Source organism: Amia ocellicauda, chromosome 6, assembly GCF_036373705.1.
Source record: "Amia ocellicauda isolate fAmiCal2 chromosome 6, fAmiCal2.hap1, whole genome shotgun sequence".
Taxonomy (NCBI): domain Eukaryota; kingdom Metazoa; phylum Chordata; class Actinopteri; order Amiiformes; family Amiidae; genus Amia; species Amia ocellicauda.
Window position 1 is genome coordinate 31,375,980 of NC_089855.1, and position 19,391 is coordinate 31,395,370.

Below are 19,391 nucleotides of genomic sequence, written 5' to 3' on the forward strand. Positions count from 1 at the left end.
ATATATATATATATATATATATATATATATATAATCATATACATACATATACATATATGTATATTATTATAATGCATAATATACCTTTGTGGGCAGCACGGTGGAGCGGTGGTTAGCTCTGTTGTCTCACAGCTATAGGGATCCCAGGTTTGAGTCCTGGCTCAGGGTGCCTGTCAGTGTGGAGTGTGCATGTTCTCCCCGTGTCTGTGGGGGTTTTCTCAGGGCACTCTGGCTTCCTCACATGCAGGTTAGGTTAATTGGCAATGCTAAATTGCCATGTACGTGTTGCCCAGCGATGGCCTGGTGTCCCGTCCTGGGTGTATTCCTGCCTTGTGTCCTATGCCTGCTGGGATCGGCCCTGGCTTCCCTGTGACCCTGACCAGGATAAGCGGTTTTGAAAATGGATGGATTACATTTGTAATTAGCTTGGCTTTAGTCAATGTTTTTTTGTGGGGACGACGACGCCGGGATGACATGTTCAGTATTTCTATCCCCTGCTGCATATTTCACTTTTCACTTTCACCTGAAATTGGTTTGGCTAGAAGCCAGTGCTGGTTGTAACCACAGAAGCACTTTATCTTCAGGTATGCAAATGGCAGTTTATGAATACATAATAAACACGCTTGTAAACACTAAATTAACAATTTACGACTGGATTTCTATATGAGAACATTAATATTATTTATTTTATTTAGCAGACTCCATTATCCTGGGCGAATTATATTTTTTTACAATATATCACCTTATTTTTACATACAATGTTAAAGGTTGGGTTGCTATTAACAACCCCACACATTATAGATGCATAACAAAACTTAGGAATGATGCAAAAGAAGGTGTACCAAAAGGGTTTTGCATTGCTAAGTAACATTTGATTTGTGTATCAACCAGATCTTAAAGATAAGATTCAAACAAAAAGAGCACAATTTACAAGAAACTGTTGATTCACAATGTTACACTCACTTCTATGTGAACTGATGTTGTGGTCTCTCAATGAACTTTTCTTGCAAGTTCTTCCATTCCCGCTTTGAGGTGTGATCACACGTTTGGAAGGTGTGTTTTTCCCTTTCACAGTGTACAGATTATTAAACTGGCATGATAGAGTACATGATTGCATTTGCAACTGATGTTTTATGTTTTAAAGGGTGTTGCATTTGCTGCTGCAGCTTTGAACTATACCTACTGTAACTGCTTCATCTTTAGGGAGATAAGAATGAATCAATTCAAATAAGTTTAAACAGCAGTCATTAAAAATGACTATAGGTTAGGATTGCATTATTATTATCACTATTTTTTATTATTATTCGCATTAGTAGTAGTATTTCTAGATGTTAGCTTTAAATATTTTAAGATTGTTGTCCTGCTTATTTTTTAAATTTGCTGCACCCACACAATTTAAGTAGTAGCTTTATCATGTTGAAGCCTGATGTCAGCAGGTTTCAAAAACTCAAGACTCGAAATAAATAAGTTGCTGCTGGAAGTGGTGTTTTTGTACCAGTAGGGGGGCACTCTTTTCCACACCAGAAATGGCAGTCCGATATACTTTCTAAGAAAGTCTGGTGGCAGGAGCCCATCCTGCAGGAGGAGCAGTATTTCAGGTGAGTCGTCACAAAAATTTCCTGCTTCCTTTGTGGTCTAACCCATTCTATCTGCAGAGGCACCGTGGCTTAAATGTCAGTTTATTTTGACTAACAGAACCAGGTTTACTTTGGTCTCAATCTATCTGTAAACTCTATTATTATTATTACTATTATTTATTTATTAGCAGATGCCCTTGTCCAAGGCAACTTAAAAAATATAAGAGCAATACAAAGTGCAATAATACAGTGCAGTTCAAGGTATAATACATTTTACAAATTCCAATTTACACAAGTGTACACAAGATATACAGTAAACAATATATGAGGTCTTACATCCTTTTAAAAGCTAAAAAGTGCAGACAAGATGTTAGGTCACAGTCAAGGGTCAAGGGAAAGGGAGTATAGGGGAAATCAAAATAACAATACAACTACTAGTAAAGCAAGGCAAGAAGTATTACAAAACGTTGTATAAGTGCCATCTTACAGGAGAGTAAATTACTAAATTATAAGTACTGTCTGAAAATATGTGTTTTGAGTAAGTGCCGGAAGGAGGTCAGGGACTCTGCTGTTTTGACTTCAATGGGAAGGTTGTTCCACCACTAAGGGGCCAGGGAAGAAAAGGAGCGGGCTCTGGAGGAAGGGAAGTAGAGATGAGGAAGGGTTAGTCTTCTGGTACTGGAAGACCACAGCATTCTGGAGGGGATGTACAGAGAGATGAGGGTCTGAAGGTAACTCATGCAGTGTGGTCGAGACAGCGGTAGGTGAGGGTCAATGTCTTGAACTGAATGCGTGCCGGTATCGGGATCCAGTGGAGGGAGCGGAGCAGTGGAGTAGCGTGTGCGAATTGGGGCAGAGAGACACCAGACGAGTTCTGGATGAGCTGGGCGGGTAGTGGTTCCAGGCAGGCCAGCCAGGAGGGAGTTGCAGAAATCCAGGTGGGATCGAGGGTGACTCCTAGGATCTTAGCGGAAGAAGAGGGAGAGAGTGTCATAGATTCCAAGGGGTTTGAGATGGAGAGGTCAGCAGAAGGTTAGGAAGAGGGGGGAAAAAAGAGGAGATCAGATTTGGAGAGGCTGAGCTTGAGGTGATAGAGGAGAGAAAGGGGGGACAGAGAAGAGGAGAGAAGGGGAGATCAGGAGCCCTGTTCCTCCTCCCTGCCCAGTAAGATGGGGGAGTGGCAAAGGACAAACAGAGAGGATAGGGTGGCAGGGGTGGTTGAGTTCTCAGGGGAGATTCATGTCTCGGTGAAAGCGAGGAAATCCAGAGAGTGGTGGGAGGCGAAGGCTGAGATGAAGTCGGCTTTGTTGGAAGCTCAGTGACAGTTCCACAGACCTCCAGAGAAGGGAATGGAGGGGAGGGAGGAGGAGGGGAGAGGGATTAGGGAGGCAATGGTGTGCAGGTGCACGCCGAAAGGAAGGAGAGAGCAGGACTGGAACTGGACTCCAGAATGATGTAATACATACAATGCATTGCATCTTGGAGTTTGGGTCAAAAATACTGTTATTAAATATAGGTTTACAGAGGCTAAGATGACCATCATGTCAGTGGCAGTACAATTGATAACAGCACTGCATTTATCATCTGTAGCTGGCAAAATCTAAATTCTCCAAAAATGCCCCAAAAGTCTAAAAGTACTATGATGTTGCTGTAAAGAAAGTAAAAGTGTGTCTACAATCTCAGTGGGTGTTACATGCTACTGTAAAAGCTATGATATTCTTTGGGCATCCTCATTTTCAGAAATGCCAAGTGTCATTTCCCTTTTTTCATATAAACAGTGCTGCTGTTGGTACCATGTGCTCTTCATAATTATATAATATACTCTAAGACTGTACATCAGTTCTTCTGCATTAAGCTCAGCAGTTACTTTCAAGTTAAATATCACTTGTCCATTTCACTTTTGAAAAGTGCTTTTTGAAAAGACAAAATAGAAAATTAGGTTTGCTGGTATCAAAATTGAACTATGGACAGGCATCTGTGCGTAACTATAAAATACATTCAGACGACCTAAAAGCGAAGCTGAAACTGGCACCACTGGCATTGAAGTGTCCTGAAACATCATTGGTAACTAAATAATTGAAAAATTCTGATGATTCTCTGAACAAGATGACATTTATACAACAATATAAACAGTACAGGATGTTTTTGTAAATGCTGCTATGTGATTGGCTGTGATTTATAAGACATTGAATGAATCACGTGAACAACGATAACCTCATAAACAAACACACAGGTGATGGGGGTCGGAGAGCAACACCCAGGTGAGCTTATACACTAACACTAATATTCACTGTATGTCCAGTTACACTTTATGTAAGGGTTCATCTAAAAGTACTCAAGCAATTGCCAGTACCTGTACCACTTCAATCATTCCAGTGCTCCTGCATGTCTCTACACTTAATGTGAGGACAATGTATTACTTAATACAAGAAGGCCTATGTAACTGTCCTGCCATATCAACTCCCCTCAATGGTGGGACAATTAGAGACATGTGGAAAAAATGCATGTAAAAACAAATATAAAACATATGACAAAGAACATATCTGAGACTTTAGGTCCATTCCATATACACTTACTGTGTGTATATAAGCACACAACATAATGACTTAGGATTCTACTCACAGTATTTTCATTTACAGTAAATGGAGCTCTGCTTACTTGTCTCGTTTGTCTTTTCTTTGGGGAGGAGGAGAAGAGGCTTTTATGCACAGGCTGTGGTCTGTTGGCAGAGATGCAAACATATAGGTCATCTCTAGTAGTTCTACTTCACCACAAAGAGCTGAACAGAAACCAATAGTGGTCAGAGTTGTGCCCACCACAATTATCACATTGCACATCATACTGGTTATAGTATTACTGTGCCAACTGTGATCACGTAAGGACACAAATGTACATGTGTTACAGAAGTTATACCGCTGTTATCTTAAATAACAATTTGTGTTCTTCTGGGGTGTACTCCTCCTGTGTTGTTGTTGTGGGCTATGCTGTAATTAATGACACAATGCAATATGTGAAGTGTGAAGAAAACAGAAAAGCTTTGGAGAAGGCATTTAAAAGCTTAAAAATAAGAGCACGAGATTATAGCCTAGACCAAATCCAAACTATGACTTACACACAAAATCGCAAATTGTAACTCTGTACCTTGTCATGTTTGTATGTAATAGAAACCAGGACACGCTACTCATTTTTGAATTTGTGATTCTCGGGGTAGGGCAGAGTTTTGGTTTGGTTTGGGCCTGTTAACATTCGAAGGGAAAATAAGATGAAAAATATCGTATGAGATCAGTAAGATATTAGATAGAATCTAAAAGCATGAACAGCTGTATATTGCCTTAAAGGTTATCTGAACAGGATATCTTAAATATATATATATCTCCCTTCCTCTTCCTATGCAGTTTAGAAATGAGTAAAGGCTTCATGAAAAAAAATCCATTAACCAATATCTATTCCTTTTTCTTGATTTGACTAGAGACATAGATCATCACACATATACTTATATAGGGAGAAGGAGGGGGAGAGATTAGAGAGTTGCTTCAGGGGGGCAGGGATAATCAGACCGTGAGACAGGCATGTTTTCAGCTACACTTCTGCATGCTGTCATTAGATTCCAGAATGCAATACATAACCTTCATACTAATGTAAAATGAAAATGCAGAACCTATATTCAGTAATGTGTTTAATTGTGCTTTACACTACACCATGTCCATAGTAAGGAAGTGGAATCTTACCAAGACACCTGTGATCTGACCACTGTTGTGCTTTACAGACTGTACAGAGTACAATCCCAAAATACAGCCAGACTGCATTAATCATTATCTCACAAACAGATGACTTTGTTTTGTCTTCGCAAGTGTAGCGTGTGCAGGTCGTAGCTCCATGCTTAGTATTCTCCCCACACAGCTCCATCCAGGGGAGTGATAAATCCATTACGCAAGAAAAACATGTCCAAAGTGGCAAATGTATCACTGTACTGTTTCTACAGTCACCTGTAACAAGCCCATGTACACAATTAACCTTTTTACACAGACAGGCTGCTTGTCTATTTTTAACTACATAAAACCACAGTAGCATCCACAAGGCTCAATTATGCAATAGACACATAATTACTTTTTGACCCAATAACAAATGCAGGGAGATCAAAAGCAGAAAAATATTATCATTGTTGCTGTTAAAATCTGCTTGGTCTGCATGTTCTTTATTTTTTACTAAACTGTGTGAATCTATATGTATAAATGCCAGTCAAACAATAGTCTCTCCGAAGTAATAACATAACCTGTTGCTTCCTGACTCTGAACTCTGACTGCTTTAGTGAACGAAAAATACTTCTACACTAATAAGGAAAGACAACTAATATTCAGCTGACCTTTAAAGACTTTGCGTAACATTAAAAAAAAACGAATCGGCAAACCACTTCTGGATATAAAAATATACTGTTTCCTGTTGTTTGTGCTAAAACCGATTGTTACAATGGCAAGCTTGTCTGCATTGTCTTGCCATGTATATTATGCACCTTCATTGTGAACAGTAGTCTGGGAATGGATAGTGGAAAACTTATCCAGATTTTGGAGCAAAAACAAAAAACAAAAAGTAAACATCAGTTGAATCAGAATTTGTTTTTAAATGATAGGGCACTATCGATGCTTGCATAAAAAAATCTAATAAAATAAAACGCATTTCTCTCGTTCTGATAATTTATTTGTAGCTGCATCTCAGTGGTAAGCATATTGCATTATATTCACAGAGAAAAATACCTTCTCACCTTAAATAGAAACTTTAGTTGTGTGCTGATGTGTGAAGCGCCTTTACAGCTTTAGATGTTAATAACACTAACAAAATTACAAGTGACGTGATGAGTCAACCACAGCTTCCTCTTGTAGGACCTTTTGAATTATATTCTGGCCATCTGTAAGCACGGGTTTATTTTTACTTGGCTCAGCAAAGATATAACACCTTGGTGCACTTGATCACTACCAGTACAGGAGCAGACATTAGAATATGGACTTCTTTTCCAGAAACCAGTAGACTTTACCTCGGTAAAAATAAATGTAAATAAATGTTTTTGCAGGCTAATAGTATGCGAGGGAATGCGTTCACTGTGGGGGTCCTTCTGCTTCTGCTTCTGTGGGATGTTCAAACTCAAGGTAAGAGAGATTGTTAATCTGTAGTCTAAAATTATAAGAGATCAATGGTCTGTCTATGCATCCTCATCTTTTGGGGGGTCATTTTCAAATGCTGGAAAGATCCATCATAGAAAGGAAGCTCCCTGAGCAGCACCGCCGAGGCACAGAGCAGTGGAACCTGTGGAAACAGAGGAGATAAGTATGACATGACATGAAAGGATGAGAGGTGCTCTAAATGTAAAAGGATGAGTGCAAGGTGTTCCAAACCCCCACTGTGTGGGAATGCACTGACTACACAAAAGGGCTTTTGTCAATCACTTGTTATTTCTGCACTGAGGATCCTTTTACAATTCTTTTTTAGACTAAAATGCACTTCTGTTTTGTGATGCGAGTCATTTTGGATAAAGGAGACAACCAAGTACTATGTAAATAAATAAATACATAGATAGATAGATAGATAGATAGATAGATAGATAGATAGATAGATAGATAGATAGATAGATAGATAGATAGATAGATCAATCTGCCTTATTTGCACACTCTTAGATTGTTAATGTGAATTATGGATTGTTAATGATGGTACATTTAGCCTGTATCCATGGATAGTGTTCTCAGGCACAGAATGATTAATTCACTATATTAAGTTTTACAGAGTTACAATTAACAGTGTTTTTATTAGGGAGTGATATTGACTTCATACAAAACTCAAACAAACGTTGTCACTGCTCCTCTTCTTTGGTGTTAGGCTGCAAAATAAACATGAGATGGAGATTAATACATTCCATTTGCATATTCTCAGAAGACAAAAAGTCGGTATAACAATGTCTATATTTTGTTTCCTTGCCTTAATTTCCATGAACAACTGAAATTATAAAATCACATTTAACTGCATACACCTGTGACACGGTCTCCCCTGCTTCCACCTCAGTTCACCACCAGAGGTCTCCCTCTCCCGAATACTAGTCTAGTGCTTCTCCTTTCCTTTGTCCAGTCAAACCAGTCTTTCCACATTCTTTCCTACCAGGTGCACCTGTTCTGTCCTCCTCTCCTATCATTGGTCAATCTTTCATTCACCTCATTCAAACCCTCTCTCCTTCACAGTACATAAACCCCTCTGTTTCATAGATTTGTCGTGAAGTCTTCTGAGCCTTCTCAAGAAGTCCTCTCAATTCTGAGCCTTGTTTCGTGTTTGCGTCTCCTTATTTTTTTGATCTCTTGCTATCGTCTCTCGTTTACCCCTTCTGGATCTCCCCACGAGCCTGTTCGCCTGATCAATTGACCTTGGACTGTCTCTGTTTTCTCTCTCTCGTTTTGCCCTTATTGGATTATCTGCTTCAACTTCTAGCCTGCACTTGGATCCCTTCCTTTGATCCTTGTGGACGTGACAACCTGTTATTGCATACTGTTAAAAAGGTTTATGATAATGACTTGGTGCATGTGGAGATGCATTCAATTCTGCTCTTGATTTGTGCATGACTTAAATAGTGTGTGTGTTTGTGCGTGTGTGAGAGAGAGTGTGTCTAACCTTAAAATGACCTCTGCAGTTCCTGAGTAGGTATGGGACATCCATGATGTGGAATGGAGGACATCTATTTCTGTGGTTGAATAATCTTTTCCTTTAATTACAGAATTCCTTTATAAAGAGCTCCAGGTAGGGAATAATGTTTCTTTCAACTGCTCCAACAAAACATTTGATCCAGTGTTGTATGAAAACTGGAAGATAAACAGGACAAGTGGGAGTAAATGTATGGTGGTTTTACGATTTGATAACAACAATACAAACAGCACTTGTGACGACCCTCGGATAACAATTCAGAGAGTGGGTGACAGATCCGTCCTCCATATAGCACGCTTTGAACACACTGATGCAGGGGATTACTCCTGTGAGACAGTTTACACTGGTGGAACGGATTTTCTGCACTTTAAAGTAATTGCTGTGGGTAAGTCTGTTATTAACTAAATCCCAAATACACATACAAAATATTTAAATAATTACAAGCCCACACTACACACCGATCAGCCATACCATTATGACCACTGACAGGTGAAGTGAATAACCCTGATAATCTCGTTATCATGGCACCTGTCAGTGGGTGGGATATATTAGGCAGCAAGTGAACATTTTGTCCTCAAAGTTGATGTGTTAGAAGCAGGAAAAATGGGCAAGCGTAAGGATCTGAGCGACTTTGACAAGGGCCAAATTGTGATGGCTAGACGACTGGGTCAGAGCATCTCCAAAACTGCAGCTCTTGTGGGGTGTTTCCGGTCTGCAGTGGTCAGTACCTATCAAAAGTGGTCCAAGGAAGGAAAAGCGGTGACCCGGCGACAAGGTCATGGGGGGCCAAGACTCATGTGGGGAGTGAAGGCTGGCCCGTGTTGTCCGATCCAACAGACGAGCTACTGTAGCTCAAATTGCTGGAAAAGTGAATGCTGGTTCTGATAGAAAGGTGTCAGAACACACAGTGCATCACAGTTTGTTGCGTATGGGGCTGCGTAGCCGCAGACCAGTCAGGGTGCCCATGCTGACCCCTGTCCACTGCTGAAAGTGCCTACAATGGGCAAGTGAGCATCAGAACTGGACCACGGAGCAATGGAAGAAGGGGGTCTGGTCTGATGATTCACGAGTTCAAGGTGTTGACTTGGCCTCCAAATTTTCATATCTCAATCCAATCGAGCATCTGTGGGATGTGCTGGACAAACAAGTCCGATCCATGGAGGCCCAACCTCGCAACTTACAGGACTTAAAGGATCTGCTGCTAATGTCTTGGTGCCAGATACCACAGCACACTTTCAGAGGTCTAGTGGAGTCCATGCCTTGACGGGTCAGGGCTGTTTTGGCGGCAAAAGGGGGACCTACACAATATTAGGCAGATGGCCATAATGTTATAGCTGATCGGTGTAGCTTCCTCTTCCGAGTCTGCTATGAGAATACATTTTTTATATTAAACAAATATAAATTATGTCTTTCACAAAAACAAAATAGTGATTTAATTTTTTTTCAAATCAATCAGACTACATCCTGTTGAAAAGTATAAATGGTATGTGAACAGTAAGTATAATTTTCTGGTGATATGCAAAGGCTTATAGAATGAACAAAAGTTGTATTCATAATAATATTATTATTAATAATAATAGTAATAATAAACAAGGTGATAATTACTTTACTAATTTTTTTTTTCAGACAACAATACCTTTCAATCGAAAGAGATGTATTACTGATCATTCTTCCACAAAAATAAATATATAAATGAATGGGGTTAATTAAAAGCTCTGTAAGAAGTACAAGAATCTGACTACAACCTGTTGAAAAGTATTGCGATTGTACATATTACCGATTTATAACATCCAGATATTGGATATCTGTTCGGTAAGAACAATGTGATAATGGCTTTTCATTTCATTTTTCAGTCAACAACACCATTGAAGATGATAGGGGTAAGAGATTTATGATATTTAAATAACCCATTATTGGCTATACTGAGCATCAATTATTTTCAGTTAAAGGAAAAAGAAGACACTAAACACACTGGCTACATTGTCTTTCTATATTGTTATGTCTTTCTCACATATTGTAAGATTAGTATGAGGTGAATTTATCAAAATATTATGTTTTCTGGGTACCTGCTGTCTACAAAATTATTTCTTTTGTTTCAGATCAAACTGCATTATATATAATTTTATTGGGCATTACTGGTTTGATAACAGTTTCTTTGGTGATATCTGTTATTTTCATGAGGAATCTAAATGCTCAAAAAAGGTAAGAATTTCAGATTTAATATGTTGTCATTTAATAAATGTGTGGGTATAAGTGTGTTATCATCAGGATAACTATCAAGGAGTGTTGATCCTTTGCTGGACAAAATATTACATGGCGGACTCTGTTTTAAAGATTTGTCTTTTCTAGTGTTATTTTGTGTTATATCAGAAGATGAAAGGTTTGCATCTTCTACTTCTTTAGATTTCTACAAATGGCTTTTACAAAGAAACCATAGTGAGTGAGTGTGTTTATTAGCATTTTGATATTATTATTTACACATTGCCTCATTGATCCACAATTGTTTCATTTCTACCCCAAAGCCGCCATAACCAAACATTGGACCCCACAGCTTTTGGATTCAACAGAGGAGAGGTAATTAACATTTGATGATCGTAGGGTTTCAAAATGTTTCCTAAATCACACATATAAACAGAATGAAATACAGTAAATGTCACATTTATTATTATTACAACACCGTGTAACATTTTTTTCTTTTCTTTTGTTGGTTCATGGGTAGTGTTGGTAGTAATATAGGGCACTTTTTCTGAAGGGGGGGCTGCGGGGGATTTGACCTTTGACCTGAACTTGAGTTGAACTCGGGGGGCCCCTTCCTAGGGGGGTTAAGGGGGATTTGACCTTTTGACCTTGAACTTGAGTTGAACTCGGGGGGGGGGGGGGGGGGTCCTTCCTAGGGGGTGGGGGGTGCTTGAACCGCGTCACAGAATAATTACCATATTGATGGGTTCCGAAGGAATGTGCAGGGTGGTGGGGGTCTTCAACTGTTTTTCAAACCCTCCAAAAGATTTGTCTTTAAGCCAGACTGATTCTTTAGTATAATAGCTATTTTTCTCTATACGTGTGAAGCTCCAAAAGAGCGCTATGTATACCCTTCAGATTCTTTAGAAAACATAGATATTTTTCCCCATTATAGTGAAGCTCCAAAAGAGTTGTATTTAAGTCCTCCCGATTTATTTAGTAGAATAGCTATTTTTCCCTACGTGAGTGAAGCTCCAAAAGAGTTCTATTAAAGCCCTCCCGATTCTTTAGTAACATAGATACTTCTACTTAAGCGAGATCCGCAAGGCTGTCTCTTCAACAGGGCCAAAGCTGTTACCTCTTTCAAATGGACAAGGGTTATGTCGGTCTGGAGCTTTTTGAGCTAGTGGGGGTGGCGAGGAGATGTCTACGTCTTTAGTAACCTCGGATCGGTGAAGAATTTGTATAATTTAAATATTTTGGGGCAGATTTAACAGGGCACTGATGACAGGTGGGGTCTGTTTTCAATTTGAGAAGCGGCTCTGTTTACATTTGAGGCGATGGCCCCCCTAGCCCCGGATAATGGAATGTGTTGAGAGATAGCGATCTGTAGAAGCGGTGGGGGCTGTGGACAGCTTGAGAGACACAAGATGGACTGAACTTTAGAAAATCCTGAATATGAGCAAAATGAAAAGAAATGTAATACAGAAAATGTAAATTCAAACTTTCAGTAATCAGCATAATCTCAGTAAATACTACACCAACCCAAGACCAATATTTTCTTGCATTTCAGAATATATCAAACGTATTATTTAAAGAACAGATACAATGTAAAGTTTGAATAAATACAATTATGAAGTTTTAAAGGTGTGTGTGTGTGTGTGTGTGTGTGTGTGTGTGTGTATTCACAACAGCGTGCAATGTAAATGAAATGTAACGTTACTAAGTTAAGAAATCCTTAAATATAGAAGAGTTATAGGATATATATGTTATATAAGAAGCATAGACTATATATGTAGAAACTGGGAAATTTCAATACAACTCAATAAAATCAGCATTTGTAATAATATTAGTAACCAAACATCAAATTATTTAAAATAAATATGTAATATAATCCATTCATGCATTAAGATTAAGTAAATACACTCAATACGATCTCAGCACAAACCTATGTGTTTATGTATATTTATATAATTTACACATTAGAATAGCTTGACAATATGAAGTTTGAACAGCCTTCAGTACATTTAAGTAGTATCATTCTTACAGAGGGGTATCTGTGTGTGTGTGTGTGCGTGTGTGTGTGTGTGTTTACATATATACCGAGTGCAAGCTGGAGATCACGGCCCCAGGTTTCTTTTCTTTTCCTTTTTCAGATCCTAATAAGATTCAGCCCTTCCTCCACTTTGCACAGATTTGTACTAGATTGCAACTTTTACATACAGAGCTAAAGAATGATAAGTCAGGCTAAATGGTCTAAACTTTAGAAAATCCTGAATATGCACAAAAGTAAAAGAAATGTAAAACAGAAAATGTAATTGGAACTTTCAGTAATCAACATAATATCAGTAAATACCACTCCTACCCAAGACCTATATTTTCCAGTATTGTAGAATATATCAAACGTGTTATTTAAAGAAAAGGTAAATGTAAAGCTTGAATAAATACAAATATAATGTTTTAAATGTTTGTGTGTGTATTCACAACACCCGGTGATGTAAATGAAATGTAACGTTACTAAGTTAACTTAAGAAATCCTTAGAAGAACCATAGAATATATATCTAGAAACTGTGAAATTCCAATAAAACTCAATAAAAGCAGCATTTGTAATAATATTAGTAACAAAACATCAAATTATTTTAAATAAATATCTAATGTAATCCATTCAAAAAGTAAATACACAATATGTGTGTATGTATATTTATATAATTTACACATTACAATAGCTTGGGGGTGCAGTCTGAAGACTTTAATGGTCTTGGTTGTATTGACAGTAAGACATTTGAACAGACTTCAGTACAACCAACTAGTAACATTCTTACAGACATAAAGAACAAAAACACAATTTTAATAACGACAGTAAGTAAATGAAACTAAACCACACTTATTTAACTTAAGAAATACAGTATATAACCGACATTTAACTGAGCTCAGCTGTCTTTGTTAGTTAGATAACTCTCCACGGTCAAACAGAAGCCTTATAGTAGTAACTTTCTTACAGAAATAAAGAATGCACCCCATGATGTTAAGAAAAATTTAAATATAAAATACTAAAGTAACTTTAGACATTAAATATGTATCATTCATTAATTTTTCTAGAAAAATAATCTCCAGTCTCAGCATCTCAGGGAGTGAGACCGACCCAGCAGCACATAAACACAATACAGACAGAGGCCAGAGGGAGCAGCAACCTTAGAGACGACAGCGAAAGACAAGCGCAGGGAGACACAGTCACACTAGAGTCACACCGGATCATGCATGAATCCAGCAGGTCTGTAGTGAGATAGGGTTAACCCAAAACAATCAGGCACAGAAAAAGAGAGATTGGCTAGAAATTGAGAAAAACGGTAAATAAATAAATACATACATAAATAAGTCAATAACCATAATAACAGGGTGAGTTATAAAGACCAAACCGACACAGTCGAATATTTGAACGTTTTATTAAGAATTTGCTTCACCGAAACAGTTTACACAGTCATTCCACTGATGCCCTGACAGGATCACACTGCAGTGGAGGGGCTTCACAAGCAGCACGTCCTGCTCTCAGCACCACGGTGGGGGTTTGCAGTAGCGGCAACAACACAAAACAGACCCCCTAATGACTGAGAATTTATCACCAGAAATCCTGTACAAATCCAGCGGTCAGACACTTCTACCCTGTCTGAGTAACGTAACATCTCTCAATGATATTCTGTATACATTCTATGAAGTTCTTATCTGGGTGTCTGATTTTAAGTCTTCCTTTTTATGGTTTTAAACCATTTTTGAAATTAAGTGATATTGTACAGATATGTGAGACACCAGATGTATTTCACTAGTTTTGCAAACTGCTTTATGAGACTCATTGTCTGTATCTAAGTAATGTACAATTGTGTTGAAACATGCACAGTGTACTGAAATACATGACATACTGATGTGATAGAGTTGACTATTTCGCTACAAACGTTGAAATTTGTGAAATGCATTATTATTATTATTATCATTATTATTATTTTTCGGCAGACACCCTTATCCAGGGCAACTTGCAACATCAGTGCAATATAAAATGTATTTTCTATATCAAAGTCAATTCCGGTTGTAACAAAGCACACATAGCAAACAGAAATAGTCTATACGTTATATTCAAAATACTTTGTGGGCTTATTGCATATATCGATTTTATTATTTTTATTACACATAGGGCTCCTCAAGAGGAGTTTAAGCGGCGCTGTATGGGTTGGGGTGGGGTCTAAACTCATGTATATCCAGAAGCCTCTTAATGTCCTGCTCTGTTTCAAGAGCCAAGTTTAGCCATGTGGCATTCCTTTTAACTGTATGTAGTCTGGTGATAACATAAAGCTGTTTTTTATGTTTACACATAGTGACAGACTGACAGACAGACACAGTATCACCCTGAACAGATCTGTCAAATCAACAGCTAGGACCTAACAGCATATAGCTTAAGAATTTAGGGTTTAAAACGCATCGCAGATTCTCAGTCACCTGGCCAAAAGTTCACTGATTATCTTTGAAACGTGAGCAGAAACAGCATCAGCGCAATTCAGATTAATATTCTATACATTGAGTTGATGTAGCATCATTTCCATCCTTCCCACCATGTGTATGTTATTAACAATATTGAAGCATTTCATAAATAGATACCTCTCTGATTCTTATTTTGTACAAAACATGTTCTTACCAGCTTGTGTCTCTCTCTGCTAAATCTGATTTCGCTTTACTGTACAACTTGTACCCCAAATAACGTTCAAAATAAGTAAAGTAGTTAAAAAGTCAAAAGCTATGCACATCAACCTGTTCGATGTGTCCCTGTATACAAATTAAAGAAGTATTGTTTTAATGACCTCCTTGACTCCTGTACACTCTGAGTCATCCAATGTTTTGCTAAAAAGAGCTGATCTGACCGCGCTGGGGAGAAATCGGTGGGGGAGGAGAGTCCAGGTAAGAAAAAAAAAAAAAAAAAAGCTCCGGCCTCTGTGGAGAGCCGCCTGAAAAGCTGCGAGGAATGCGGCCCGTACATTTACAGCCCCTCTCTGATCTGAACCCCTTGACACAGATCCTCCAGAGCCGACCGGACAGCACAATGTCACATTACAGCGGCGCCAATGCAGGGTGTCTGTCTAGTTAGTTAGATAGTTGTATGAATTCTCAGCATTGACACTGTTAAGGCTGTACAGAAACGCATGAGAACTGCAAGGTCTTGATGTTTTTATTTTTCCTTACTAAGGTATTATCATTTCCAGACAGGATCAGTAAACTAAAGGAAAATAAAATGAAATGTTTGTGCTTTAAAATATTAATTTCACTTTACATTTGTATTGATTTGTATTACAAATAACTTCAATAATAACTAAACTGACCACCCACTTTATGTGAAAGAAAAGACACAAATTCGCCCATTTTCTCATTGGAAATAGGTCAATTTCAAAATATCACTGTCCTGGTCACAAAAGCAAAGTTTGTGGGGAATAATAGCCATTTTCTATACTTTTGAGGCATAAGCAATTAGGAAATAACACTTACTTCCCAGGAACAAAAATTGTGTTACATAGTGTAATTACTGAAACATTGGTGCTGGCATGTGTCCATTTTAAAATTAAATTAATTGTTTCCCCATTCTTGTCAAATACTGGCAAAGCTCAAGTACAGTAAAAGTCAACTTATCACCAATGTATCAATTTCATCACCTGGGAGTCCACTGCAATTCAAGCCAGTAGCCTTAAGATAATAGTGAAGGTGATTGTGATGACGTGTTCATTTGGATCCAGATAAAAATGAATGATTTGCATGATAAATACCAAAAATATGTAGGCCTATAGTAAAAATAGTAGTGATGGGCACAGGAAATAGAGTGAGAGAAATTAATATCCGAATATATGAAAGACAGTAAATGTAAACATAGTGGGTCAGTTATAGTGAAAAGCATGTAGTGCAATGTGTTTGACTCCGTCTAATACAGGAGACTCAAATAATTGATAGCATATAGAAACATATGTTTTAAATATCTTATCCATACATATTTAGTGTTGTAAATATTACACATATGTGACAAACTATAAAAATATATTTTAGATACCCATACCACATTTTGGTATATCTATATATGCTATATACCTTTTAAACACTAATACATTACATTTGTATGTAGAATTGATAAAACACATGCTAGCTTATAATTACAGACACTAGATCACATAACAGAAATCATCAGGAATAAGAGTAATGATGTTGTAAAACCTGTGCAGTAACAGTATAGATCAAACTTAGATATCAATTACAGACCTACCAGTGTTTTGCATTTTAGTATCATTGTTCTACCAATGTTTTAAAATCAGTAAAATAATTTGTTTAAAATATTCAATTTAAAATATATTTTATATTTTTGGGATTCTCATATTTGATTTGTTGGTGCGATAATTAACTTATATTTATAATAAACACTTTTGAAGACAGTCAGCATAAGTCTAGATTAGCATTATATAGCCAATATACAGACTGCAGGGAACATTACCTTACTTTCCTTGGTCACATATTTGTTTAGACACCCCATTTGATCGCTAGCCACCACTCATTCCATGCACTCAAACAAATTGGACACCATTGATGTAATTATACTTATTAGTATCTTCAAGGAATGGCTTGGCTTATCACTGTTCTTTTGTTACTTGTTTCACAACCATATGTTCTCCTGTAAAAAAAAAATGTATTTTTTTAAAACTGTAAATATGGCTAGTGATGTGAACAAATAAGCCCAGGCAGTGTAGCTATAAACCTTAAAATGTTCAAGTTGCACAAATGGAACATTATTGGCTACATAGTGTTTGATATTCCAGGCTGGGATTAAATTAAAACTTTGACCCACCCGCTAACAGAAAACTACAGAACTGTACTCAGTTGAGGCATCATTTTAAGTAAGATTAAACTTTCTTCTAATCAGAAATGTAACTGCTATTATGTACAGCTTTGCAGTTTGCTATTAGCGGGTGGGTCAAAGTTTTGATTTAATCCGACCCCCAGTCCAGTTTCTATGTGGTATTGCTAATGGTATGGCTGTTAACTCATGTAATGGGAAGCCCTTGGTCTAAACCTGTGTAACTCAATCCAGTGTTTTATTTTACAGACAACAGGTGAAAAAAGAACTAAACCAAAAAATATGCATTGTTTTCCAGGAACTACAAGACTGTGAACCATATTCCATATACATAGAAAAGAAGAATGCAATCTATGACTATTAAATAAAGGTGATGTGTGTTGCCCAATACAAACTGACAAGGAGAGAATGCAAATCACATGCAACACTTTTCTATTACCTGTGGAAAATGTAGACTTGGGAAATTATTCTATATCTGTAATTAAATATAGGGAGAGGGACGGGTTTTTTTTTTAAATCTTACCAACAAAGTTCACGTATGCTACATTTTTGTTACACATTTGTATAATTTAAATGTCATGAGTCTGTCCTCTGCAAATGTTGCTTCTTGTGGTTAATTTGTTCTCATTGTATCACACATCAGTAGCATTGTGCAGATACTGAACTTTCCAGATTAGGGTTCATGAATGATGTTGCACCAGACACATGAACTTTGGTGCTTCTGTCTGCATTCTCCGGCTTTTTTTGTTATTGTTTGAAAACCTGAGACCTTGAGCTGCCGTGCATTACATTGCAACTGACAGTTATTATTTGTGTCAGAAGTATCTGTGGTTATTAAGTTATCTCTGACGAAAGACATGTCTAGCAAACAGTCTTTGCATCAAGTTCATCATACAAATTAATACTGAGCAAGTGTTGTGCTATCTAATAATTAAAGGTTACAGTTATTCTGTTAAACCATGTTTTTGTATGTTTTATTTTACCAGTGTGTTGACAAAAATGCATTAACGCATTGTTAATAAAGTCCTGTCATTATTAAGAGATACCTAATGTTGTGCCGAGTGTGGAACGTGTTAAACTTTCATTGTGGCTGCAATAGATGACTGTTAACTGAACACACAGAGGCTTTTCAAATACCACTTTAGTAAAGGAAGCTCTTGAAAATGGAGAAATAGAACCATAGCTTTATCTTCTTCATCTGGCAGTGCTTCCCCACTTTAACATGCTTTGACAACCTTGCACAGAACTATTGTGATGCACAGATACAACTGCAAACTGCAGAACACAGAAAAGGAAACGAGTTATGATGTATGCAAAAAGAAAGAGCTGAATCACAATTAGACACTCTTACATAGAGGAGGTTCTCGAAGGATCCAAAAGACATTTTTGATACATATTTCTAATCGGGGTGTAGACCACAACTTCCAACAGTAGTTCATTGTTTCCTGTGTATAACTAGCACTAATAAATCAGGAGTTCAGACAACACCAATAGACGTTTGTAGTAAAGCAGGGGTGTCAAACTCAATTTTACCACGGGGATCATTTCAAGTTTCATTGGAGGGCCGCATCAATATTTGCTCATCCCTATTTATAATTCACTAACGTTTCAACAAAATTCGCAACACTCTAAATTGAAATTAATTCGTTATAATTATACTTAATCTTTAAACATGTAGGATTATTCATTACACAACAAGCTCAGTTTTGCAATGAATCCAGCGCTGGGAATAGTGATGTTTGTGAGAGATTAGAGATTTGCTTGGCAAGTCGGGAAATGGAAAAGGTTTCCTTGCTGCATTTGCTTCTCCCAATTTAAGCTGAAATGCTTCCACACTGTCATACATCTCTGTTATGACCTGTTTACTGCCCTGTATCTTAACGTTTATGGTGTTAAGATGCTCATTTATATTTAACATTTATATTTATTTTAAAACTATATATTTTGTGACTCAGAGATTTAGGATTTAGTTAAATATTTAATCCAACGATAAATATTTATTTTTCAAACACAGTTTAGGGTTTAAAAAAGGTTTAAGTTAAATGTGTGAAAAACACACGAAAAAAAGCGTGCGCTGTTCTACATTTGT

General features: G+C 37.4%; 1 protein-coding gene across 1 annotated transcript; it reads left to right on the forward strand.

Moving 5' to 3' along the window:
- Positions 1-6,492: 6,492 nt before the first annotated feature.
- On the forward strand, positions 6,493-18,347 carry LOC136751349 (uncharacterized). Its single transcript, XM_066706897.1, has 6 exons — positions 6,493-6,718; positions 8,326-8,637; positions 10,106-10,132; positions 10,352-10,454; positions 10,775-10,826; positions 17,601-18,347. Exons 1-6 carry the CDS (start codon positions 6,631-6,633, stop codon positions 17,664-17,666), a joined length of 648 nt encoding a protein of 215 aa, XP_066562994.1. The 5' UTR covers positions 6,493-6,630; the 3' UTR covers positions 17,667-18,347.
- Positions 18,348-19,391: the final 1,044 nt, after the last annotated feature.

Bases quoted from the DNA above. Each gene is read 5' to 3' on its own strand.
- LOC136751349 (XM_066706897.1), top strand. From the start codon at position 6,631: ATGTTTTTGCAGGCTAATAGTATGCGAGGGAATGCGTTCACTGTGGGG. The intron at 6,719-8,325 runs GTAAGAGAGATT...CTTTAATTACAG, and splicing joins GTGGGATGTTCAAACTCAAG to AATTCCTTTATAAAGAGCTC. The intron at 8,638-10,105 runs GTAAGTCTGTTA...TTCATTTTTCAG, and splicing joins CTTTAAAGTAATTGCTGTGG to TCAACAACACCATTGAAGAT.